General features: G+C 40.8%; 1 protein-coding gene across 1 annotated transcript; it reads right to left on the reverse strand.

The window, feature by feature from the left end:
• Nucleotides 1–496: 496 nt before the first annotated feature.
• On the reverse strand, nucleotides 497–18933 carry jph2 (junctophilin 2). Its single transcript, XM_068598256.1, has 6 exons — nucleotides 18112–18933; nucleotides 15080–15896; nucleotides 6076–6194; nucleotides 3035–3939; nucleotides 2381–2481; nucleotides 497–2279 (listed from the first exon to the last, which is right to left on the reverse strand). The coding sequence occupies exons 1-5, from the start codon at nucleotides 18488–18490 to the stop codon at nucleotides 2401–2403; spliced, it is 2301 nt and encodes a 766-aa protein (XP_068454357.1). The 5' UTR covers nucleotides 18491–18933; the 3' UTR covers nucleotides 497–2279; nucleotides 2381–2400.
• Between the last annotated feature and the right edge of the window lie 675 nt (nucleotides 18934–19608).

Here is a 19608-nt window from a genome sequence, read left to right on the forward strand (position 1 = left end):
AGTTGAACATAATGGAGACAAAATGGGTTGCTAACACATTTTATGGTGACTTTGCTTTTAAATGGTTTGACTAGAGAGATCTTGCTCACTTGCGTCACACGGGGGCAGTGGTGTTCAATAGAACTGTGGATGGCAAATACAAATATTTTGTATTTTTTTGCAGGTAGTCAAACTACTAGATTACTTTTACATTATCCAATGTTTTCAATATGCTAATGAAAAGTCTCACTATTACTCATTGAGAGTAATAAGGTCTTTATATGAGAAGAACCCAGGTCTGCTTTTTTGAGGTGTGGTGTTCACGCTCGCCCAAAGAAGGGATAGGCTGTCTCATGCATGCAGACAGGTGGTGTTTATAAAAACTAAAAATGGAGTAATTTTTTTCCCAGACTGGATAATTAATGATTCCAGGACACACACTAAATCTGGTTAATTTATAAAGCCAACATTTTAGAGTCAATACAATCTGTGGGGGAAAAGTGAACACATTCACAACTGTTGTAAAATGTTTTTATTTGGTTTCAGTTATTTTGACCAGATTTGGCTACACATGCATTTATTCAAATTTAAGAAATGCTATTTCATTTAAATGCACAAAAACTGACAAAACACAATGGCGTCTACATTACATTTACCTATTTAAATACTTTTTATTGCACGTTCCATTGTCTTTCAATTGGTTATTTTAGGGATAACAATTGGGTAAAAGTGTATTCTGAATACAAGATTAATTAAAACTAATTGGACATTTTACGTTTTGTTTTGCATAAACAATGCACAAACGGTTGCCTGAGTTAATCTGCAAAGGCAAAAAGAATGCCAGCTAAAAAACCTTTTTTCTTTTTAAAAGCCACATATTACACTGCTGAAAGGACACGGGAGAAATGTAAAACGACACCTGTAGAGTGCTCTTCTCAATGTAAGACATGGAGTTAAGATCCATTTTGTTCTCCATCTCACAATCACAGGTTTACCTGTCTCCTTTTGGGAAATAAATACATTTAGTCTTGCATATTTGCCTCTGACAATATTTTGCTGAAAAGATGTGCACTTCAAAACGATACAAAAACAAACGCATACGCACAAAGTGCCCTCATGCGTACAAAAGTTGTAAGTCTTATTTGGCTTTTAAGCATAACGGGCCTTAAATGTAATGCAGCGTGGAACACAGAGTGAACACTGAAACATACATTTAACTATGTAAAGCTCACAGGAAAAAAAAACAAACATCATCCTAACCCACCTCCCGTTGCTACTGTCGTATTTATATAAATCTAGAGATTGAGAAACCTTACTACAACATACCGATTGTTTTACATAAAATAAATCCCAGCCTTAACTTTTCTGCTTGCTCACTCCGTTGCAAAACATACACAACTCATTTAAAACCACCCGGGTGCTAAACATCATAGCATGAGAAACACCACAGGAAGATACAGTACAGTGACACTCACATAAGCTTCTTACTTGCCTTCTCTATTCGGATTATCAGCTCTCACATCAAAGCAGCAGAATGACAATAAATGCATGTAAATCCCAGTGAAAATAAAAAGTTTCACAGTGTAGTACACCACAGTCTCAAATGCAATTAACCGAAATGTAACTCAAGATGCCGATGAGAACAATAAGCTGACTTTACAGTAGCGATGGATTATGTAATATGTATTCCAACAGTATTTTCTGGAGACACATGTTACACTCCTACTTCATGAATCTCCTTCAGCTTTTTAAAACACACATTGGACATTGTTGCTAATTAAAACGATGATAATAGGAGTTATAACTCCTAAATCGTTCACGCGTCTACTGCAGTTGAATTTGCGTCTCATCAACCAAGTTAAAGGCACAGTGGAGAGAGTATTCAGTCTGCATATATGATCAACATTCCTTCATAATACCAACATATGTTGTGACAAAATATAAGTATCTACTGACATTGTCTAATCAGCCAGTGTGTCAATTAAAGACTGAATTAAAAGACTTTTTTTAGCAAAAAAATTGAAACACTTGTGACACACTGTGACGAGGTTGAAATGAGACTTCTTGAGCGCTGCTTCTCCTGCGTAAGCACTGAGGACATGCTCTTACATCCAGCCCCGACTTCAATACACAAACATCATCGTATTCAGATGTACTGAGTCGTGTTTGTGTCCTTCAGTCCTTCAGAGCTTCACAGAGCCTCGCACAGCCACACCAACAAAAACCTTCAGAGGAGCTGCGGCAGTCTGCGTGAGGCTTCTTCATCTTTGAACTGAAGAGGACGCAGGCCTGCTTGTGACCTGCAGCAGCAAAAACAATTTGTCTTTCACTTGAATTTGTTAATGGTTATTTTAAAAGAATTTCTTTTCCAGCAGGATTTGACACCATATATATTTATTACCTGAGGTGGTGGGCAATGTCTCATGACAAAATGTGTACGAAGAGAATGGCCAGGCCAATGTTGAGCAGGATGACCATGCAGATCATTATGGTGTTTGGGCCCTTTAAAAGAATGAGTTTATAAGAAACATGCTCAGTAAATTCAGTTTCACATCTTACAAATGTGTACAATTAATGGCGGGTTTGTGAAAATTACTACTAAAAGGAATAGTTCTACATTTTGGCTGATTTCAGCAGCTGGACGGTTAGCTTAGCTCAGCATAAAGACTGGAAACAAGGGGAGACAGCTAGCCTGGTTCTGCCAATCTCCCTAATTAGCTAACATATTAGACCTTGTCTGTAAGCCCTGAAGGTGCTGGGGGAAAGATCCTATTACCTTTGGACAGAGCCAGACTGGCTGTTCCCCCATTCAGCGGTTAATGCTAAGCTAAGCTAACCGTCTCCTGGAAAATGAGACACTAAACAAATGCAAGTGAGGAAAAAGTACAGCTGGGATTTAGAGACCACATGAAGTGCATGTTGTCCCTATTTTAGTTGACATATTTTAGTCTGGACCAAAGTGGTGGACCAACTGACAGACAGACAAGACTTTCCATATTGTCGCGCTGATATCATGCCTTAAATCAAATATTATTCAATGTGTTTTCTCTCTTACCTCCAGCTCCGAAGACTCCTCATGACTTGGGCTCGACACAATGGCTTTCAGTCGGGCTTCTGCTTTGGGCTCTACCTTCGGGCTTGGTTTAGCAACAGTGGCTTTGGCTTCCACTGGTTTTGGAACTGCTTTAGGTTCAAGACTGGGTGCAGGTTTTGGGGACGGCGCTGGACTGGGTTGCCGTTTCGGCAATGGCTTTGGCTCTGCTTTGCTGGACGGCCTGCTCACCTCCCTGGACTCCACTTTGTTCTCAGAGACGGACGGTGCTCGTTCCTGGACTGATGGAGCCCTTTCAGTTTTGTCCTCGGTGGTTTTAGGCTCGGGGGTGACAGCTTTGGAGGACACTTTGGAGGTGGGTCGCGGTGCTTCTTCTTCATCTGGAGAGATGAGGCTATTCCTTACAGGGGCAGCAGGGGCTGGAGTGAAATCTGGACCTTTCACCTCTGAGTCAAACCTCTGCAGGGGCTTTATCTCCAGGTCAGAGCCCTGCTCGTTCTTGCTGCTCTGACGGCTGGGGGTGCGAGAGGGGACTCCTCCTCCGACCTCAGTTGCAGCCGTGGCGGGAGCAGAAACCGGGGTCGACGGCGTGGTGGGGCGACTGTTGGGCCTGCTGTTGGGTTTACTGCCACCCTTACTGCCACCACCTTTAATAGTTTTGTCTTCGTTCCAACTTCCTGGACTGAGGAGTTTGGGGTCTTCCTTGCTGATGATGCCCGGGCTGGGGGAGGGGGTGCGGCCTGGGGATGAGCCAGGCATGAGGCTGTCCAGTTCATTCATGAGCGGGCTTTCGGGCGGCGTGGGCAGGGGGTCCTCTTCGGATAACAGCGGCTCATGCATGACAGTCTCTGCGTTCTCACTCCCCTCCGCGACCTCCACTGACACTCTCTTCTTCAGGTACTCAGGACCTGTGTGAGATCAGTTCGACCAGTATCAGTGTTTTTTTTTCTCATTATAGACTCTCAATATGATAATCACTGTTTTTTGGAGAGCATGTGATTTGGATGAACAAAGTTAAAAATGATATAAAAAGACATTTCTGTGGTTTCCAAGTCAGTAATCATGGAGTGGACTATAGTAAGAACCAATTCGTGGAAGTCATTTCAACAAAAAAACTACTTCCTAATAATATAAATATATATGACATCTTGAAAATAAAAAATACAAGTTAACGTCTTAATAAGAAAGATTAAGGCAGGCGGTTTTTACATTTTTTTTGTCATTCACTCAAGCCCAAAACGTTCCATTATAGTCTATCTCTCCTTATGTTGTTTTTCACTTGCCAACTTGTTTCTTCTGGCAGCAGGACGCCGTGCGTGGGATTGAGTCACAATAAAACTAATGTGTGTGTTTATGGTGAGAAGGAACAGGGTCTGTAAACGTTAACAATAGAGCTCTAGTGCATAAGATATCTCAGGCTTTGGAAACATAAATAATACTTGTTAGTGGATCAAGTCATTGCAGGATTTGATCTTTTCTTTGTAGAAAATATGGAAATATCAGTTGTAGTTTTCCCCAGTACAGATTAGCCAGAAGGTGCACACGCTGACATTGTCTGTGTCGTTGTCTCCTTGGTGAGAGATCTTTCATGAGAGACTGCTTCACAGCAGGGATCAGCCAGGCTTCTTCCCTTTTTAGTATTAGTCTGAAACCATTCGTGCAGCCACTCAGCTAACTGGATGACTTTTTTTTTTTTTTAGATTAGATTAGGATTACAGCAGCAAACAGGGTGCAAAGTGCAAGGGTAAAGAGACATTGTAAAAAATAAAAAACAAGTCGTATAAATAATAAACAATAAGAAAACAGTAATAAAACAGTACAAACCTACAATACTGAATAATATATATTTAAATATAATGTATTATATATATATATATATATATATATATATATATATATATATATATATATATATATATATATATATATATATATAATTCAGTAGTGTAGATGCATATATATATATATATATATATATATATATATATATATATATATATATATATATATATATATATATATATATATATATATAACATAAATATAACTATTATTGTATACTGTATTATTTCTGTCTGATTCCTTAAAGCTCTCTTCTGAGGGAGAACACATTATATAAATAGCAAGAGGCTCCTAAATGGCTGGTGAGCTTTTGTGTGAACGTGTAAGTGTGAGTGTCGTCAGACTCTCAATGAAACTGATATGATCCCCTCGACCCGATAAGATGGTCCTTTTTTTAGACATTCGAATGCGACCGCCCTCGCGGTGAGCTGCTCTCAAGCTGGAGGTCTGCACAGGGAGGCAGTATAAACTTCATGTACAAAGATCTGTTACGTATACGGAGAAGGAGGACTATCACTCTGTAGAAATACTCCAATCCAAAAGTTAAAGGGAACAAAAATAAAATGTCATCATAAGCAACTGACTATACTTAAATTACAACAAATAAAAGTACTAAAAGTATTAATGGCTAGTTTCAGAATAATATACAGTATATTACTGTAAGCATTGATGATTATTGACACTTTAATGTTGGCAGCTGGTATTTTTTAGTATGTATCTTTTACAAGTAAAAGTAATTAAATATGTGTGGTTAGTGGAGTTCAAAGTAGAAAATTACAATCTGAGATGCAGAATTATGAGGTAGTAAAAATATCTCAAAATTGTACTTAAGTATTAAGAGTACATTAAGTATACATTGCAGTGATCAGTTTTTATTTGCTGTTTTCTTCAGTAAGTAACTTCATTGTAATGTTAATGCAATATTGTTTCTGCTCCAGCTCATCAAAATATTGACGCGTGTTCAATTTCTATTGACTCCAAAAATATAAAAGAAGTGAAAGTATTTTTGCCTGTGGTTGACCTTTTGTGTGACCTTCAAGAGAATTAATATTAGTTGGGCATCACATTTCAGTTAAATAACTGATATTTCTGTGTGGTCCTGTTCTAAAGAGCTAACTTTGTGTTAATAGTCCTGACATCTTCATACTTTTAATGTGAATAACCATGTTGCAGCATTGCTCACAGGTGAGAAGTCCACTCACCTGGCTGGTAGAAGGAAGGGGAGAGCTCTTTGGCCACCAGTCTGGCGATGCTGGACTCACTGTTGGCGGCGTGGGCCGCCTGGTTCGCTGCATCTGACTTGGCCTTTGAATGGGTCGTCCTGCCGAGGGAACAGATGCAACGCAATTAATAAATCTCTGCGACCTCAACAACCAAGGGGATGTCTCTTGTTTGCATTGTAAAATTAATAACTTTTCATGAAGCAGAAATTCACATTCAGCCTCTCAGATGTTATGACTTGCACATTGTCATTATATATGTATTATTATTGTTTCTTGCTGTGCTGGAGGCTCCACTAACATTCTCACTGGCAATGCCAACATGCTCACGTTTGGCAGATATAATGTTTAACATGTTTACCGTATTAGTTTAGTGTGTCAAAGCTAAAGATAGCACGTTATTAGGGTGAAACACAACATGTAGCTTTGTGTGCCAAGAACAAATGATTGGAATCTGACCAGATGGTGGTGCTAGATGAAAAGTTAAGAAATCATCAAAGTTACCACATTTCATCCTGAGGGGGACACGAGCCTGCGTACCAATTCATTATATCCCAATCCATCCAAAAACCTTTTGGAACTGGATAACTGAATATGTTTGACCTGCAGGTGGCGCTGCATGAAAAGTCAGCGGATCACCAAAGTCAGAAAACTTCATCTACTGGGAAACATGATTTCATGGCCACCCATCCAGTATAGTTGTTGAGAAATTTCAGTCTGGAACAAAATGAACGAACCAACAGACCGCTAGTGCGGCTAAAAACCTGAGCTACAGGCTAAGAGGGATAATTACTGATTGTGATTACTCTGTGGATACTTGACATACTGTAACTTTACACTGAGCTGCAAATAGCTCGCTCCACTTGAAGACTCAGTGGGGAAGGTTCCCACTGGAACAATTAGAGACTCCTGAGGCTCCCAGTTTGAGATGGATGAGCTCCACCTGTCCACACACAGTCGGCACCTCCGTCCTCTTCCAGGAACAAATACGCCATCAAATGTTTAAGCTTTCAATAATGTAGATTTATCACAATGGCAACAGCTGCTTTTTAAAAAAAACAAAAAAACAATCTTTTTGGTACAACTCCCAAAGAATGGGTCAACTTAAAACTAAATCACACCTCACAAATAGTCTTTATACACCATTTCATTGAGTCATTAATTCATAGTGTTTTTGTTTTTTTTAAAAGGTTTAGTAATTTCCTAAACAGCTGCTCACAGTTTCTTTTCTTCCTCGAAAAAGTTACTCAAACAGGAGTAAATACAACTTGGATGGGGACTATTTTCAGCGGAGGATTTATACACATTTCTATACTCTTGTGCAGTGGTTCTCAACCTTTTCCTAATTATGGACCCCCTGTAAAATGTTTTTATAAGTTAAATAATACCTATATTTTATTGAATTTTTATTAAATAACCATTTGTAAAGGATTTTTGAATGGATGTTATATTTCTCATGTACCCCCATTTGAGAACCACCGCTGTAGTGAGGGTTTAGGGCAGCAGGCTGTTGTATGATCAGTAAAACTACAGTATGTGTGTTCATGAAGAAACAGTGTGCCTCATTAATGTGTATTTAAAAGTTAGTGTACAACAATTGAGTTCAAAGTATTTACATTTTACGATATCACACATCTACTCCACTACATTTCACAGGCAAATATTGTAATAGTTACATCACTACATTTATCTGACAACTATATAGTTGCTTTCAAAGTAGATGCATGCATTGTTGTGGATTAGTACTTTTGGAAGTACTTCAAATGTACATTAAGGAATGTGAAGTGTGTTTTGAAAATAACACCTCTTTACTTTGTAGTATTTTTTGATTCAAATACTACTTCCTCCACCACTGGTTTTCCGTCCAGGATACAGAATAGAGATAATTGACTGAGGTAGCAATGGCATTGCAGGTTATAAAAGTACTTTTATGCACTTCGAAAGTATTTTTACAACACATTTTTCTTTCCATTGCTGCCTTATGCCCTATAATGTCTAAGAGAAAACCACAGACTCTTTGTTATGAGACTTTTAAATGTAACGTTTGCAACAGTTTTGGACATGATTTGGAAAGACACACTTCTATTTCAGGTCTCACAGCTGACAAAACCTATTAAAAAAAATGAATCGTCTGCAGAGTTCAGAGACAAGAGCCGCTGCATTGGAAGCTTCCAAGAGCACAGTGGCCTCCATAATTCTTAAATGGAAGCTACTCCACGACCCCTCACACGGTGTGTTGGTAACAATGCACTAGTGTGTGTCTGTGTGTGTACGTGTGTGTGTTTGTGTCCGACCAGCACAACTCTCAGCACCATAAATGTGCCGGAAAAACCTCAGACATACTAGTGCGAACCATCAACACGTCCTTGACAGTGAAGATGGAGCTGACCCCTGCATTGCAAAGTAAAACATTTTTAACCCTAAAATAGCCGCTCAAGTTATCCAAATGTAGACGCTGCATCATCTGAAAGCAACCAGGGCCACCAGCTGGAATCCAGCTGAAGATTGAGCTGTGTTTCCTTATTTTTGTAGAGGGTCAGCAGTGTAGTCATATATCTCCACTGTGGTCATAGCTGCTGAAATTGGTTAGCATTGCTGCTAATAGCATGCTAGGTGGCAAAGCTAATATGGCGATTGTTTTGACTGATGATTCCCTACTGAACACAATTGCTGCTGTTCAGCTGTTGCAGTTGTAATTTTGTTTTCATCCACATGCTCTGGTATATCACTCAGCCACTGTATTAACTTCCATGCCAGCAGCTTAAAAACATATTAATTTATTGAAAACAAAAGTTCAAACAGACATCTTTGAACATTACATCTGCAGAAAATTGTTCACTCTAGTGATTGAAATATCAAACAAGATGCCCCTACCAATTTTTTTGTTTAGTTTAGTTTAGTCATATGTACTCTTTTATTTGGGAGCAGGATGAGGAAGTAGGGTTGCTCTCTGGAAATATCTGCCAAAGTTGTATAAGCCTTTGTCCTACAATAGAACAAAGGCAGCCAGGTCAGAAATTAGACAGGCCTTTAATTGTATAATTGCTGCAGTGCGTGATACTCCTCCAGTGCTTCTCTGCAACCAAACATGACATTTGATACTGTGACCTAAATACTCTTTATGCTTTTAGGGCCTTAAGAAGACGATTGTTGTACTCTGAGGATTGATGAGACATCAGCTGTAGGAAGAAACACCTGAAGCTATGAACAATCTTTCACCGTACATCTAAAATTGGAGCCAAAACAAAATGTTGAAGTGTTTCTGGGAATCGGTCCATTTTGTAACCTTCTTTTTTCTTTTTTTTTCTCCGGTCATTCTGTAGTTGCACAGCAGGCTGCTGATGGCAAGAGATATTTTGGCATTCTGGCATGTGTCACTTTATCTTTGCAGAGGCCCCCTTTCAACCGTATGAGTGGTTGTGTGTGCGAAAGAGTGATTTAATATCTATAAAAAGACGACTTGATGCTTCTGACTTTAATTTAATCACTTTGTCAAAATACACAAGGGCTACATTGAGAGCTAATTGCAAACTCATTATTGTCACATTGCTAAGAGGTCATATGAGGAATACCTTATGTGGAATAAGTCATTTAGTTTAGTAAAAGCAATAATACCACAGTGAAAAGTAGTACTGTACTCAAGTAAAGGTACAAACGTATTTGCATCAAGATCTAATTTAATTAAAAAAGTAAAAGGACTCATTATGCAGAATATCCCATTTTTTGTAGACAATATACACACACACACACACACACACACACACACACACACACACACACACACACACACACACACACACACACACACATATATCAAGTTATTAATCTGAATCTTTTACTAGTAACTAACATTATTAAATAAATGCCTATGAAACATAGTGAATAGAAGTAACCTTAAGTCAAGTACAAGTACTTAAAAATTGTACTACCTTGAGTAAATGTACTGAGTTACTTCCCATCACTGGAATAGTTACAAAGATCTCCTCAATAGTGCTGGCCTGAGGTTAGAACTGAACTTTATTTACAAATGGTACACACAAAATACTCGTATCAGCAGTACAGTATGTAATCCAAGCCGCACAACTAAAGCTAGGTGTGGTACATATATAACCCTTTATACCCAAGCACTTGCCTGTGAGCTGTGTCATATTTATATCCGTGCAACCATTCGACACCAGTGCTGACGCAAGATGGACCGAGATCTGTGATCTCAAACTGTTAACGGCGAGCAGTGGCGCTAAAGCGTGCAGAGGGTGATGGAAACAGAATCGGCGAGCAAGACGGCTGTGTCAGGCAGAGTCCTGCAGCATTTAAACGAGTATCTTTGCTTTAACAAGGCGAGAGTGAGTAAAGTAAGAGGTAATGGGGATGCAGACAAACATAAAGAGCTGCTGTGATTCAGCTCATGAAAACAGTCTGGGTGTGTGTCTGTGACTAGGCAGGAAAGATGGGGTTTAGCGGTGGGGGGAGGGAGGTAATCAGCTGTTGCATTCCCCTGTGATTGTGATACAGCAAGAGTGTGCCTGCCCATATTTAGTCAGGGCTCCTCTGTGACCACAGGGTCCCTGTGTGTGTATGTGTGTGTGTGTATGTGTGTGTGCGTCATCTACACCCTGTCCTACTGCTACAGGTCCTCCTTCAGCCAGACCACGCAACAGAACAATGTCCACAGAGTGTTTGGATGCCATGAGCGCTCAGCTAACTCGACTTGAGGAGGCCAGGTCCCATGCAGTGTTGCACAGGTTGCACGTGTATTTTTAACCGTCCACTTCATTGCAAAAGAATCACGGCGTGAGGAAGCCGCTGCCAGGAACAGATGTGTCATGTCTCCACTACTTGTATAATAAACAGATCCCGATTCAACGTGCAGGGACACTGTTGTTTAGTTTGTATGGTGTCAAAAGTATTTAGATCAGTTACTTAAATAGAAAATACCACAATGTAAAAATACTCCATTGCAGGTAAAAGTCTTGCATCGTACTAATTATAAGTAGTTTTGGCAAAATGCACACAATTACAACATTACTCTTTCTTTACTAATTACTCTTTCTGCAGAAAATGGCTTCTGTGACGGATGTGCATAATTTAATAATTGCATCTGCTTGAGGTGTAGCTAGCTTGGACTAAAGTTAGGCAGTTTAATCCAGTGGTTCCCAATTTAGGGATCAAAGCCCTCTGAAGGGTCACAAGATAAATCGGAGGGCTCTTGAGATGAGTAATGTTAGAAGCAAGAAGACGAAAATAATTCATACCATGTGAAGTTGAGGGGGAACTTTGCTGGAACTGCAAATAAAAACATGACATGAGGCAATGAGCCAAAAATAATTGGGAACTACTGATTTAAATGCATTGTGTTTTTTTGAAAATTGGCCAAATATTTGTATCTAAAAGAATAATCTGAAAAGTAGAAAATCCATCTGCCAGAAAGATGTAGTGAATTTAAAAGTACAAGATGTCCTTCTGAAATGTAATGGGGAAAAATAGGATAGTAGTTAGTAGTAGTAGTAGTAGAAGTGGTAGTAGTAGTAGTAGTAGTAGTAGTAGTAGTAGTAGTAGTAGTAGTAGTAGTAGTAGTAGTAGTAGTAGTAGCAGCAGCAGTAGTAGTACAGTTGAATGTACTTATTTTAAGTCGCTTTGGATAAAAGTGTCAGCTAAATGACATGTAATGAAATGAAGTATGAGTATGAGTAGTAGTAGTAGTAGTAGTAGTAGTAGTAGTAGTAGTAGTAGTAGTAGTAGTAGTAGTAGTAGTAGAATACAATGGCTTAGTATTAGTAGAATATAATAGAAGTAAAAGTAACTCAGAATTGTACTAAAGTACTGTATTTGGGTCAATACATTACTGGTCTTCCAGTAGTTTGGAGTTTCACATATTCAAGATACACTGTATTTCCTATCAGGTCGGGTTTGGTTTGTAAAAGTCACCGAAGTGTTTCTGAGAGCAGAACAACATAAATACTGTGCTTCCAGCCTCCGCTCTGTCCAGGCGCCTGTTCATGTGCTGTAGGTGAGCTTAAAGCACTAATGCAATCACTGGCGGCCCATAACTCTTATATACTGCTTATCCTAGGGAGTACAATATTTAGATTTCAATCGGCTGGGACGGAGGTCTGCAGTCCATCAGTGCGAGTCTCACTGCTGTAAACACTGAGCTTAAATCAGGTGCTGAAGACGGCTGCGGAGAAAAAAAAAACACCACCTTGTACGGTCACAGGCAAGCCGAAGGTAGAGTTATGAATAATAATACCAGCTCACGAGAGAGTGGTTGGGCTGTTTAGCTGTTTCCGTCTGTTTCAAGCTGCTGTGCTAGGCTAAGCTAACAGATATGAGAGTGGTCTTCTCTTCAAACACTCAGCGAGATCCTTTTTTTTTTTGCCATATTCTGTCTCTGTCCCGGTTTACATTTCCCATCATCTGCCCTGCAGGAACTCTTTCTCCTCTGCTCACCTGTTCCCCATTTCTCTCGTTAGTCTGCAGTATATAACCGGCCTATTTCCACTCTTACCCTGCTTGAACGTCATAGTTGCCATGCTGCTTTGGGCCTTTGCTTTCCAGTCATCTGACTCTGACCCTGACCTGTACCTGTATCTACCTGCCCGCCTCCCTGCCTGTAATTTTGTCTAAATATATAAACCTTTACTTCGGAAATAAATCCCTGAACTGTCTCTGTCTGCAATGAGCTGCCATGAATGTTCATAACTTCATACTGTATTGCTCAAATTTATTTCTGGTGTCAATTCTGTTACTGGTGTCAAAATCCTCGGGCCACTACGGAGGGTTCAGTCAAACCCTGAAAGTGAAATGCAAACGTTGGATCTATTTAAGTTTTTGGTAAATCAATATCCACCACTCAATAATTAGTTGTCAATAGGCCATATTGGGTTATATATTACATTCCTTTACACCAGGAGGTTCTAAACAATCTGATTTCATTAAAAAAAAATCATCAAACAAACAAAGAAACATCCGTTTATGTTGTTATTTTGCACTGTTTTTGTCCTATTTTATTATAAGTATCTGCTTGTTTGGGCCCAGAGCTCTTCTGCTCTTGAGTGATTTACTGTAAGACTTTGTACAGTGTAGTATGTAATCCAAGCCTCACAACTAAAGCTAGGTGTGGTATATATACGCCAACCCTTCATACCCAAGCACTTGCTTATGAGCTGTGTCGTATTTATATCCGTGGCACCATCTTGTGTGTTGCATTATAGTCTTAATGTATGAGAAAAGTGTATGAAAACATATTTTTGTGCTCACCAAATGCTAGTAATATTACCACCATCTCTGCATGCACAAAGAACACTGGTGAAGAGGAAATTTGGTGTTTTAACATTGACGCCTGTAACATGGGACAGTTCTGCATTACAAGTTTGTTCAGTTAGTTATTGCAATGTCATACAATATACCATAGTTTTATCAGATTAGGGATGCAAAAACGAAGACAAAGAGGGTGAAAGTTTTAATAAATGAATGCTGCAATCATTGCAAAAAACTATAGCAACAGTCACGTCCTAACTACTTGTTTTACATTTATTATGGAAACCCATGATGAGTTGAACGTTTGGTTAACCAGAGCGTGATATAAATCCCAGTGGTTCAAACAGTGTGACTCTAAACAGCCTCTTCAGCCACTGTGCTTATTATTTCTTGTCCGTAAACAAAATATATAACGACTCTTTGCTTGCTTTTGGGAATTATTGTGGCCAGCAGCCAGAGACAGTGAAGGGAGTTTGTGACTCTGAATAAATGAAGTGTCTCATTTTATTGCTATTGTCTCTACATTAACTGGCACCTTCGTAAATTGCCCTCTGAGGAAACCACTTTGTGCAAAGGCTTTTGAAAGACTGAGCTATATTACGATATAGTATACATATACAAGGCTGACTGATTCAGACTGTAGCAGGGCTGCTGATGGTAATCGGATGATGTTGTAGCTATCATACAACCGCCAGTGCAGCCGTGGTCTGAGCAATAACCACATCCTCAGCTTCATCCAGCACAGCCAGACAGAACAGCTGCAGCTGTGCTCACAGCCGGTGGCCGTACATTGTGGGCTTCTAGAAAGCGCTAATTGGTAATAAATGCCTCGTGTAGAGTCCCCACTCCCAACATGTCAAATACGACGCTTAGTCAGTGCCACACGGCATCTGACAGCGTCACATGGAGGCACTTTTTAGGTTGAGTAGGAAACTTTATGTATATATTTGGGTCGCAAGCCTCCGAGTGCCCAAAATGACATCAAACCATCAGACACGGACCTTTGCCGGGGTCCTGTGCCTCAAGTTTTTACCTGTGCGTGCACATCCATCATTTTCTAACTATACGCGTATGAGTGGAGAACATTGAGGGGTTTGAGAATGTTGGCTGCTCGCACGGCATATAGAAAGTTAATGAAAGCTTCTTCGTCACAATTTCACGTCTGTTCATGTGCGTGCGGCCACCCTTGCAGAAAATAAAACCGAGGCTTAACTTCAATATAAACCCACCCACGTCATTGTTAGATGCGTATAGCAGCTCATGTAGTACACAGTGCGCGATAGTTCGCTTGGGGTGGGCCAACAAACACAGGACTTTCACCCAGGAGACAGCTGTTTGTGCCCCATGTGAAACAAAAGGTTGCTGTTAACCTTTTGTCACGTTGCCCATGCGTCAACCACACTCCTTTCATAAACCTAACTAATTGGTTTTGTTGCCTCTGTTGACGTTCTGTGAAGACAGACTCTTGATTAATAAAAAAACACCTATGCACGTCACAAGTTGAAACTGAAACTCTTTCCCTGACACTTCCAAAACTGATGCTAGAGACGGACTTAGAGCGCCATTTGAAATTAATGGCCACTAACCAAAGTTAAGGAATACATGAGTTAAGAGTGAGAAAGTGTTGTTGCAATGTGACTACATGAGTGACACAAACTAGTGAAAACTCAGGAGTCTGTTTTACTTTCCAAATATAAGGACAATCGTGTTTCCGTTCATCTGCTCTCACCTGGAAGCAGCGATCTCTGCCTTTTGCTTGCCGATGGCTGCCGCCCTCTGAGCGCCCTCCACCGCACGCTCCACCTTCTGTTTGATCTTGGTTCCCTTCAGCTGGATCACTCTCTTCTTCATGGCCTTCACCAGCATGTTGTTCATGTACTTTCCCTCCTCCTTCCCTCCCTCGGCGAAGGTGGTGCAGCCGTAGCCGTGTCTCTGGTTGTTCAGCCACTCGCCTTCGTACTTCAGCCCGCTGGACCTTTCGCTTATTCCATATCCTGAGCGTTTATCGTTCTTCCACTCTCCCATGTAGACCTCTGTGGTGGTGGCGTCGATGTCGGCCTCCACTGGGGGGAAATCCTCGGCTCCGGCCAGGCTTTCGTCCCCGATGCTGATGGTGGAGGCGGTGTCGCTGGCGTTGGAGCTGAGAGCCGATTCCGTCCTCAGGAAGCTGAGCTTGCTCTTCTGGCTGGACAGCGAGGTACTTGATTCGGACTTCTTCAGCTTCCCCAAAAGGGAGCCCCTGCGAAACAGGCCCTTCTTCTTGGGTTTCACAGCCTCTGGGTCCACCTGGAGAGTGAGGGCAAAGCCCCCGCGGGACGGTCCCAGCAGCGTCGGGGTGGCGATGGGTGTCTCCTCACCTGAGGCGTTGGTGGTGGTGATGATGGGGATGTCTTGCTGCAAGACGGTGCCGTTGCTGTGCTCGCTGCGAAGTGAAGTCAGGGAGGTACGAAGAGGGGAGCGGACAACTGCTGCCATGCCATAAGGGACGCTCTGTCGGACGCCATAGCCGTGCCGCATCCCGCCGGTGAACTGACCCTGGAAAGTACCTGGACACATCAGAAAAACAGGGAATCATTCTTCACCAGCTGCACCCAAGACTTCATGGCCATGCCAGCAGCATAGCTCCGGATAGCAATGCCAGCCTGTTAGTTTGTCGACTACTTTGGTCCAGACTGAAATATCTCTACTGTCAGATAGATTGCAAAGTAAATTAGATACAACAACCAAAGGTCCTACCATTTGGTTGACGATTGTTGGCCACCAGTAGGTCAAAGTTTTCACTTATCTTGGGAAATATCGCAACACCATTTTGAACAGACGTTCAGGATTTCTAGACAGCCACTGTCTCTGTGTTTGGTGACTTTGTACCCAGCACCATCATCAAGTGAACATTTGAATATCCAACAAGGTTTTATTACAATAAATACCGATCCCGTCAACCTCAGCTGTACTTTGAGTTTAGTGCCTTTTAGCTAATGTAAGCATGCTAGACGGTGAACCTGGTAAACATTAGCCTATACCTGCATAATATTAGCATGTTAGTATTGTCATTGTGAGTACGCTAGCATCTTAGCCTGGCTGCAGACGTTGAAACATGGCTCGGAGCAAAAATAGTTCACTCCATATAAAACTACCTCCTGTTTTTTCTGCCAGAATGTCATAGATATCTTTAGTGTGAAATGTTCATTAATGCCCTCACTGACAAGTCATCTTAAGGTCTGGTCTCGTGCTAAAATTGACAAGAGTGTGGCTTATAGTGACAGCTAGGCCTCAACCCGTGAGGCCAGGAGTGCATGGAGCTTGTGGGCTATTATTACATCCTGACATCTGGTGCTATCACATCCCCCACTGCAACTTCCACCAGACTGGGTTCTGAAGCTGATGAGTCAGCTGTTGAAGAGGGGAACCACCGCTATTGTACAAGCAGAGATCAACACAATCGATTGTATTTGTCTGACCTGTTTAGTTTCCTGTACACACTCGAATGGATGAGCTGAGGTATATACTGTACATGCACCAGAAGTATTCAGGAAGTATTTCAGGATTCACAACTTTAAAGGTTCAGGATTGTTTGGACTCTTTCATTGGATCTATCCTGAGCTGCAGTGTTAACAACAAAGTATTGATGATCGGTGGTGTGGACAATTGAAGATGCTTGTTTATTATTTGAGTACTTTCATTGTATGTAACTTTACCTTTTACTCGACTACATGTATATGACAGCTTTGGTTATTACTATGCAGATCCAGGTTTTACATACACATTAGTGTTGTACAATATGATGCATCTTATAAATTGAACTTCACAACAAAGTGTGTCTATGAAAAGTAAAACTTACACAGCAATCCATATATAATATAAAATATCATGAATACGTTCTTCTGCATAATTAGAGCAGAATACACTGTTTTCCCCTGTGATAAGTATTTTTACATGTCATTTTTCCTACTTCAGTAAAAGATCTTAACACTTCTAATATACTTCCACCAACACTGTTGATGGTGTAGCTTAACAAAATGGAAAGATTCCTGTGGGGTTTTGATTTCCAACCAGCTTTGAGCAGCTCTTGACTGACAGCGGCAGGGTGATATTTTCTTCGGGTTGCACACAGGCATCACAAGCGACCATGAGGATCGCTGGGCTGCCCTGTTTGTGATTTGTATCCATGTCACCTGCAATGAACTTTGTGCAATGGAGCTTATGGCCACACTTGGCTTGGGAGGTTTTGGTCTTAATGTTGTATGATTTCATTATCAAAGTAGTCAAGTGCTGTACCTCAGTAATATGTTGAGGTTCATCTTTTTGTCTGTATTTCATGCTACTTTATTTGTTTTACTCCTCCGAATTTATCTTACCAGCTAACTTTACAGGTTCACATTTTATGTACACAACATATGATAACTAAAATATAATGCATTTTATTGATTAGGCTAGAGTAATTAGTAATCACTTTTACTTAAGTAAAGGATCTGAATGCATCCTCTACCACTGCTGCAGCTGCAATATTAATGCACATCCACTTTGCAAGTACATCTACTCAAGTATTGTAGCTTTTTTTTCAATGTACAATTTAAGGAACGTGAGGTATTCTATTTCTGAGTACTTTATAATTCTACTCTATCTATCAAATAGGAATATTGTACTTCAATTAGTATTTCTGCACATTGGTAGGCCTGAGGATCTGAAATCTGAACAGTTCTTGCACCACTATGTAAGTATTGTAAAAAAAAAAGTAAAAACTCTCAATTTTGTAAATCTCACCTCCATCAGCATATGTTTCTGTTCCATATCCATCCTGAAGCCCATTATTCCACGTTCCTTCATACTTCGCTCCACTGCCAACACTGATCCTTATGCCATATCTCCCCTTGAAGCCATGAGTCCATTCCCCTTTGTAAATCCAGTGTCCTTTGGTTTCTGCTCCCAGGCCGTGACGCTTCCCTTGCGACCAGTACCCCTCATACGTGTTCCCGCTGGGCCATGTGTAGACTCCCACCACCTCGAAGCCGTAGTTCCAGGAGCCGGAGAACTCTCCCTGGCCCTTGGGTCCGGTGCAGATGCCATGGCCGTGGGCTTTGCCTCCCTCCCAGCCTCCGCAATAAGCTCCGCCGTCGTCAAACTCAAAGCGACCTCCACTCATGCCTCAGCGCAGCCCAACAAGCCCCCCGATCAGAAAGTTCAATTTGAGTCTGTTACCTGGCTAAAGATGCAACCTCCGTCAGTCTGGCTTCACCTTCACCTGACATCAAAACTGGTTGGAGATATCCTTGGTGCTGAACTTGTGGGGGTTTCTTTTTTTGGAGTTGGTTTGGAGATTTCTACGCGTGTCCATGAAGCTCCGGTGCGCACGTCTTCACACTTAAAAAAAGATTTTGTCCTTTTTTGAGCTCCAGTGTCTTCTTCTTGGATTTGTCGAATTCACTCATCAATTCATGTATTTCTTCTTTGGATGACTGGGTTATTAATTAAGTTGAATTATCTCTGTCTTGACGAGCCACTGATCTTACATGGCTTTTTTTTCCGGGTGGCCACAGAGAAAAGCCCCTTTCCCCCCCTGTCCCTGCCACCCAGCTATCTCTTGACAGTCGCTGCTGTTGGAAATATTTCAGCAGACCCAACAAGGCGACCAATCCACACACACACACCCTTCCAAAAATACAACCCAATCCTTGTGCTGCTGCCTGCAAGGAGCCATGCCAGAGTCTTGCCACCTCGGGCTGGAGTTCACGCCATTGAAGACTCTGTTCTGCACAAGTTCCCCCTGCAGTTAATTAGGCAACTAAGGAGCTTGATCTGATACAGACCTATAAATTAAATTTGATGTTACTGTGATCTTACGGCTGGGCCATCATCCAATATGATGATTTATTTTTCAGAGATATTTTGAAACAATGACTTTGTTAAAATTGATCACAAGCACCAACACACATGAGTTGCTCTAAAGTTCTTGATGAAATGAGAAACACTCAGTGCAAGCATATACAAAACATGAGTTTATGTATTGAATAAACAACATGCTATATTTTTTTTAATAGGTTTTGTGATTTAAATATCAATTCACTTTATTTTTGGCCCGATTTTGAAGCAACGCTATGATCTCATTTATCTCATTATTAAATACTTCAATAGGTAAGTACACCCTGTGTTTATGTTGTTCATATATTCACAGTTTATGTAACAAATATGTTATGGCATACATTTAGTCATGTGACGTTATCATTACACATTTTGTAATATAGCAACATCGTCTCATAAATC

Source organism: Clinocottus analis, unplaced genomic scaffold (assembly GCF_023055335.1).
Source record: "Clinocottus analis isolate CAN_PGR_092001 unplaced genomic scaffold, fCliAna1.0.p SCAF_4, whole genome shotgun sequence".
NCBI lineage: Eukaryota > Metazoa > Chordata > Actinopteri > Perciformes > Cottidae > Clinocottus > Clinocottus analis.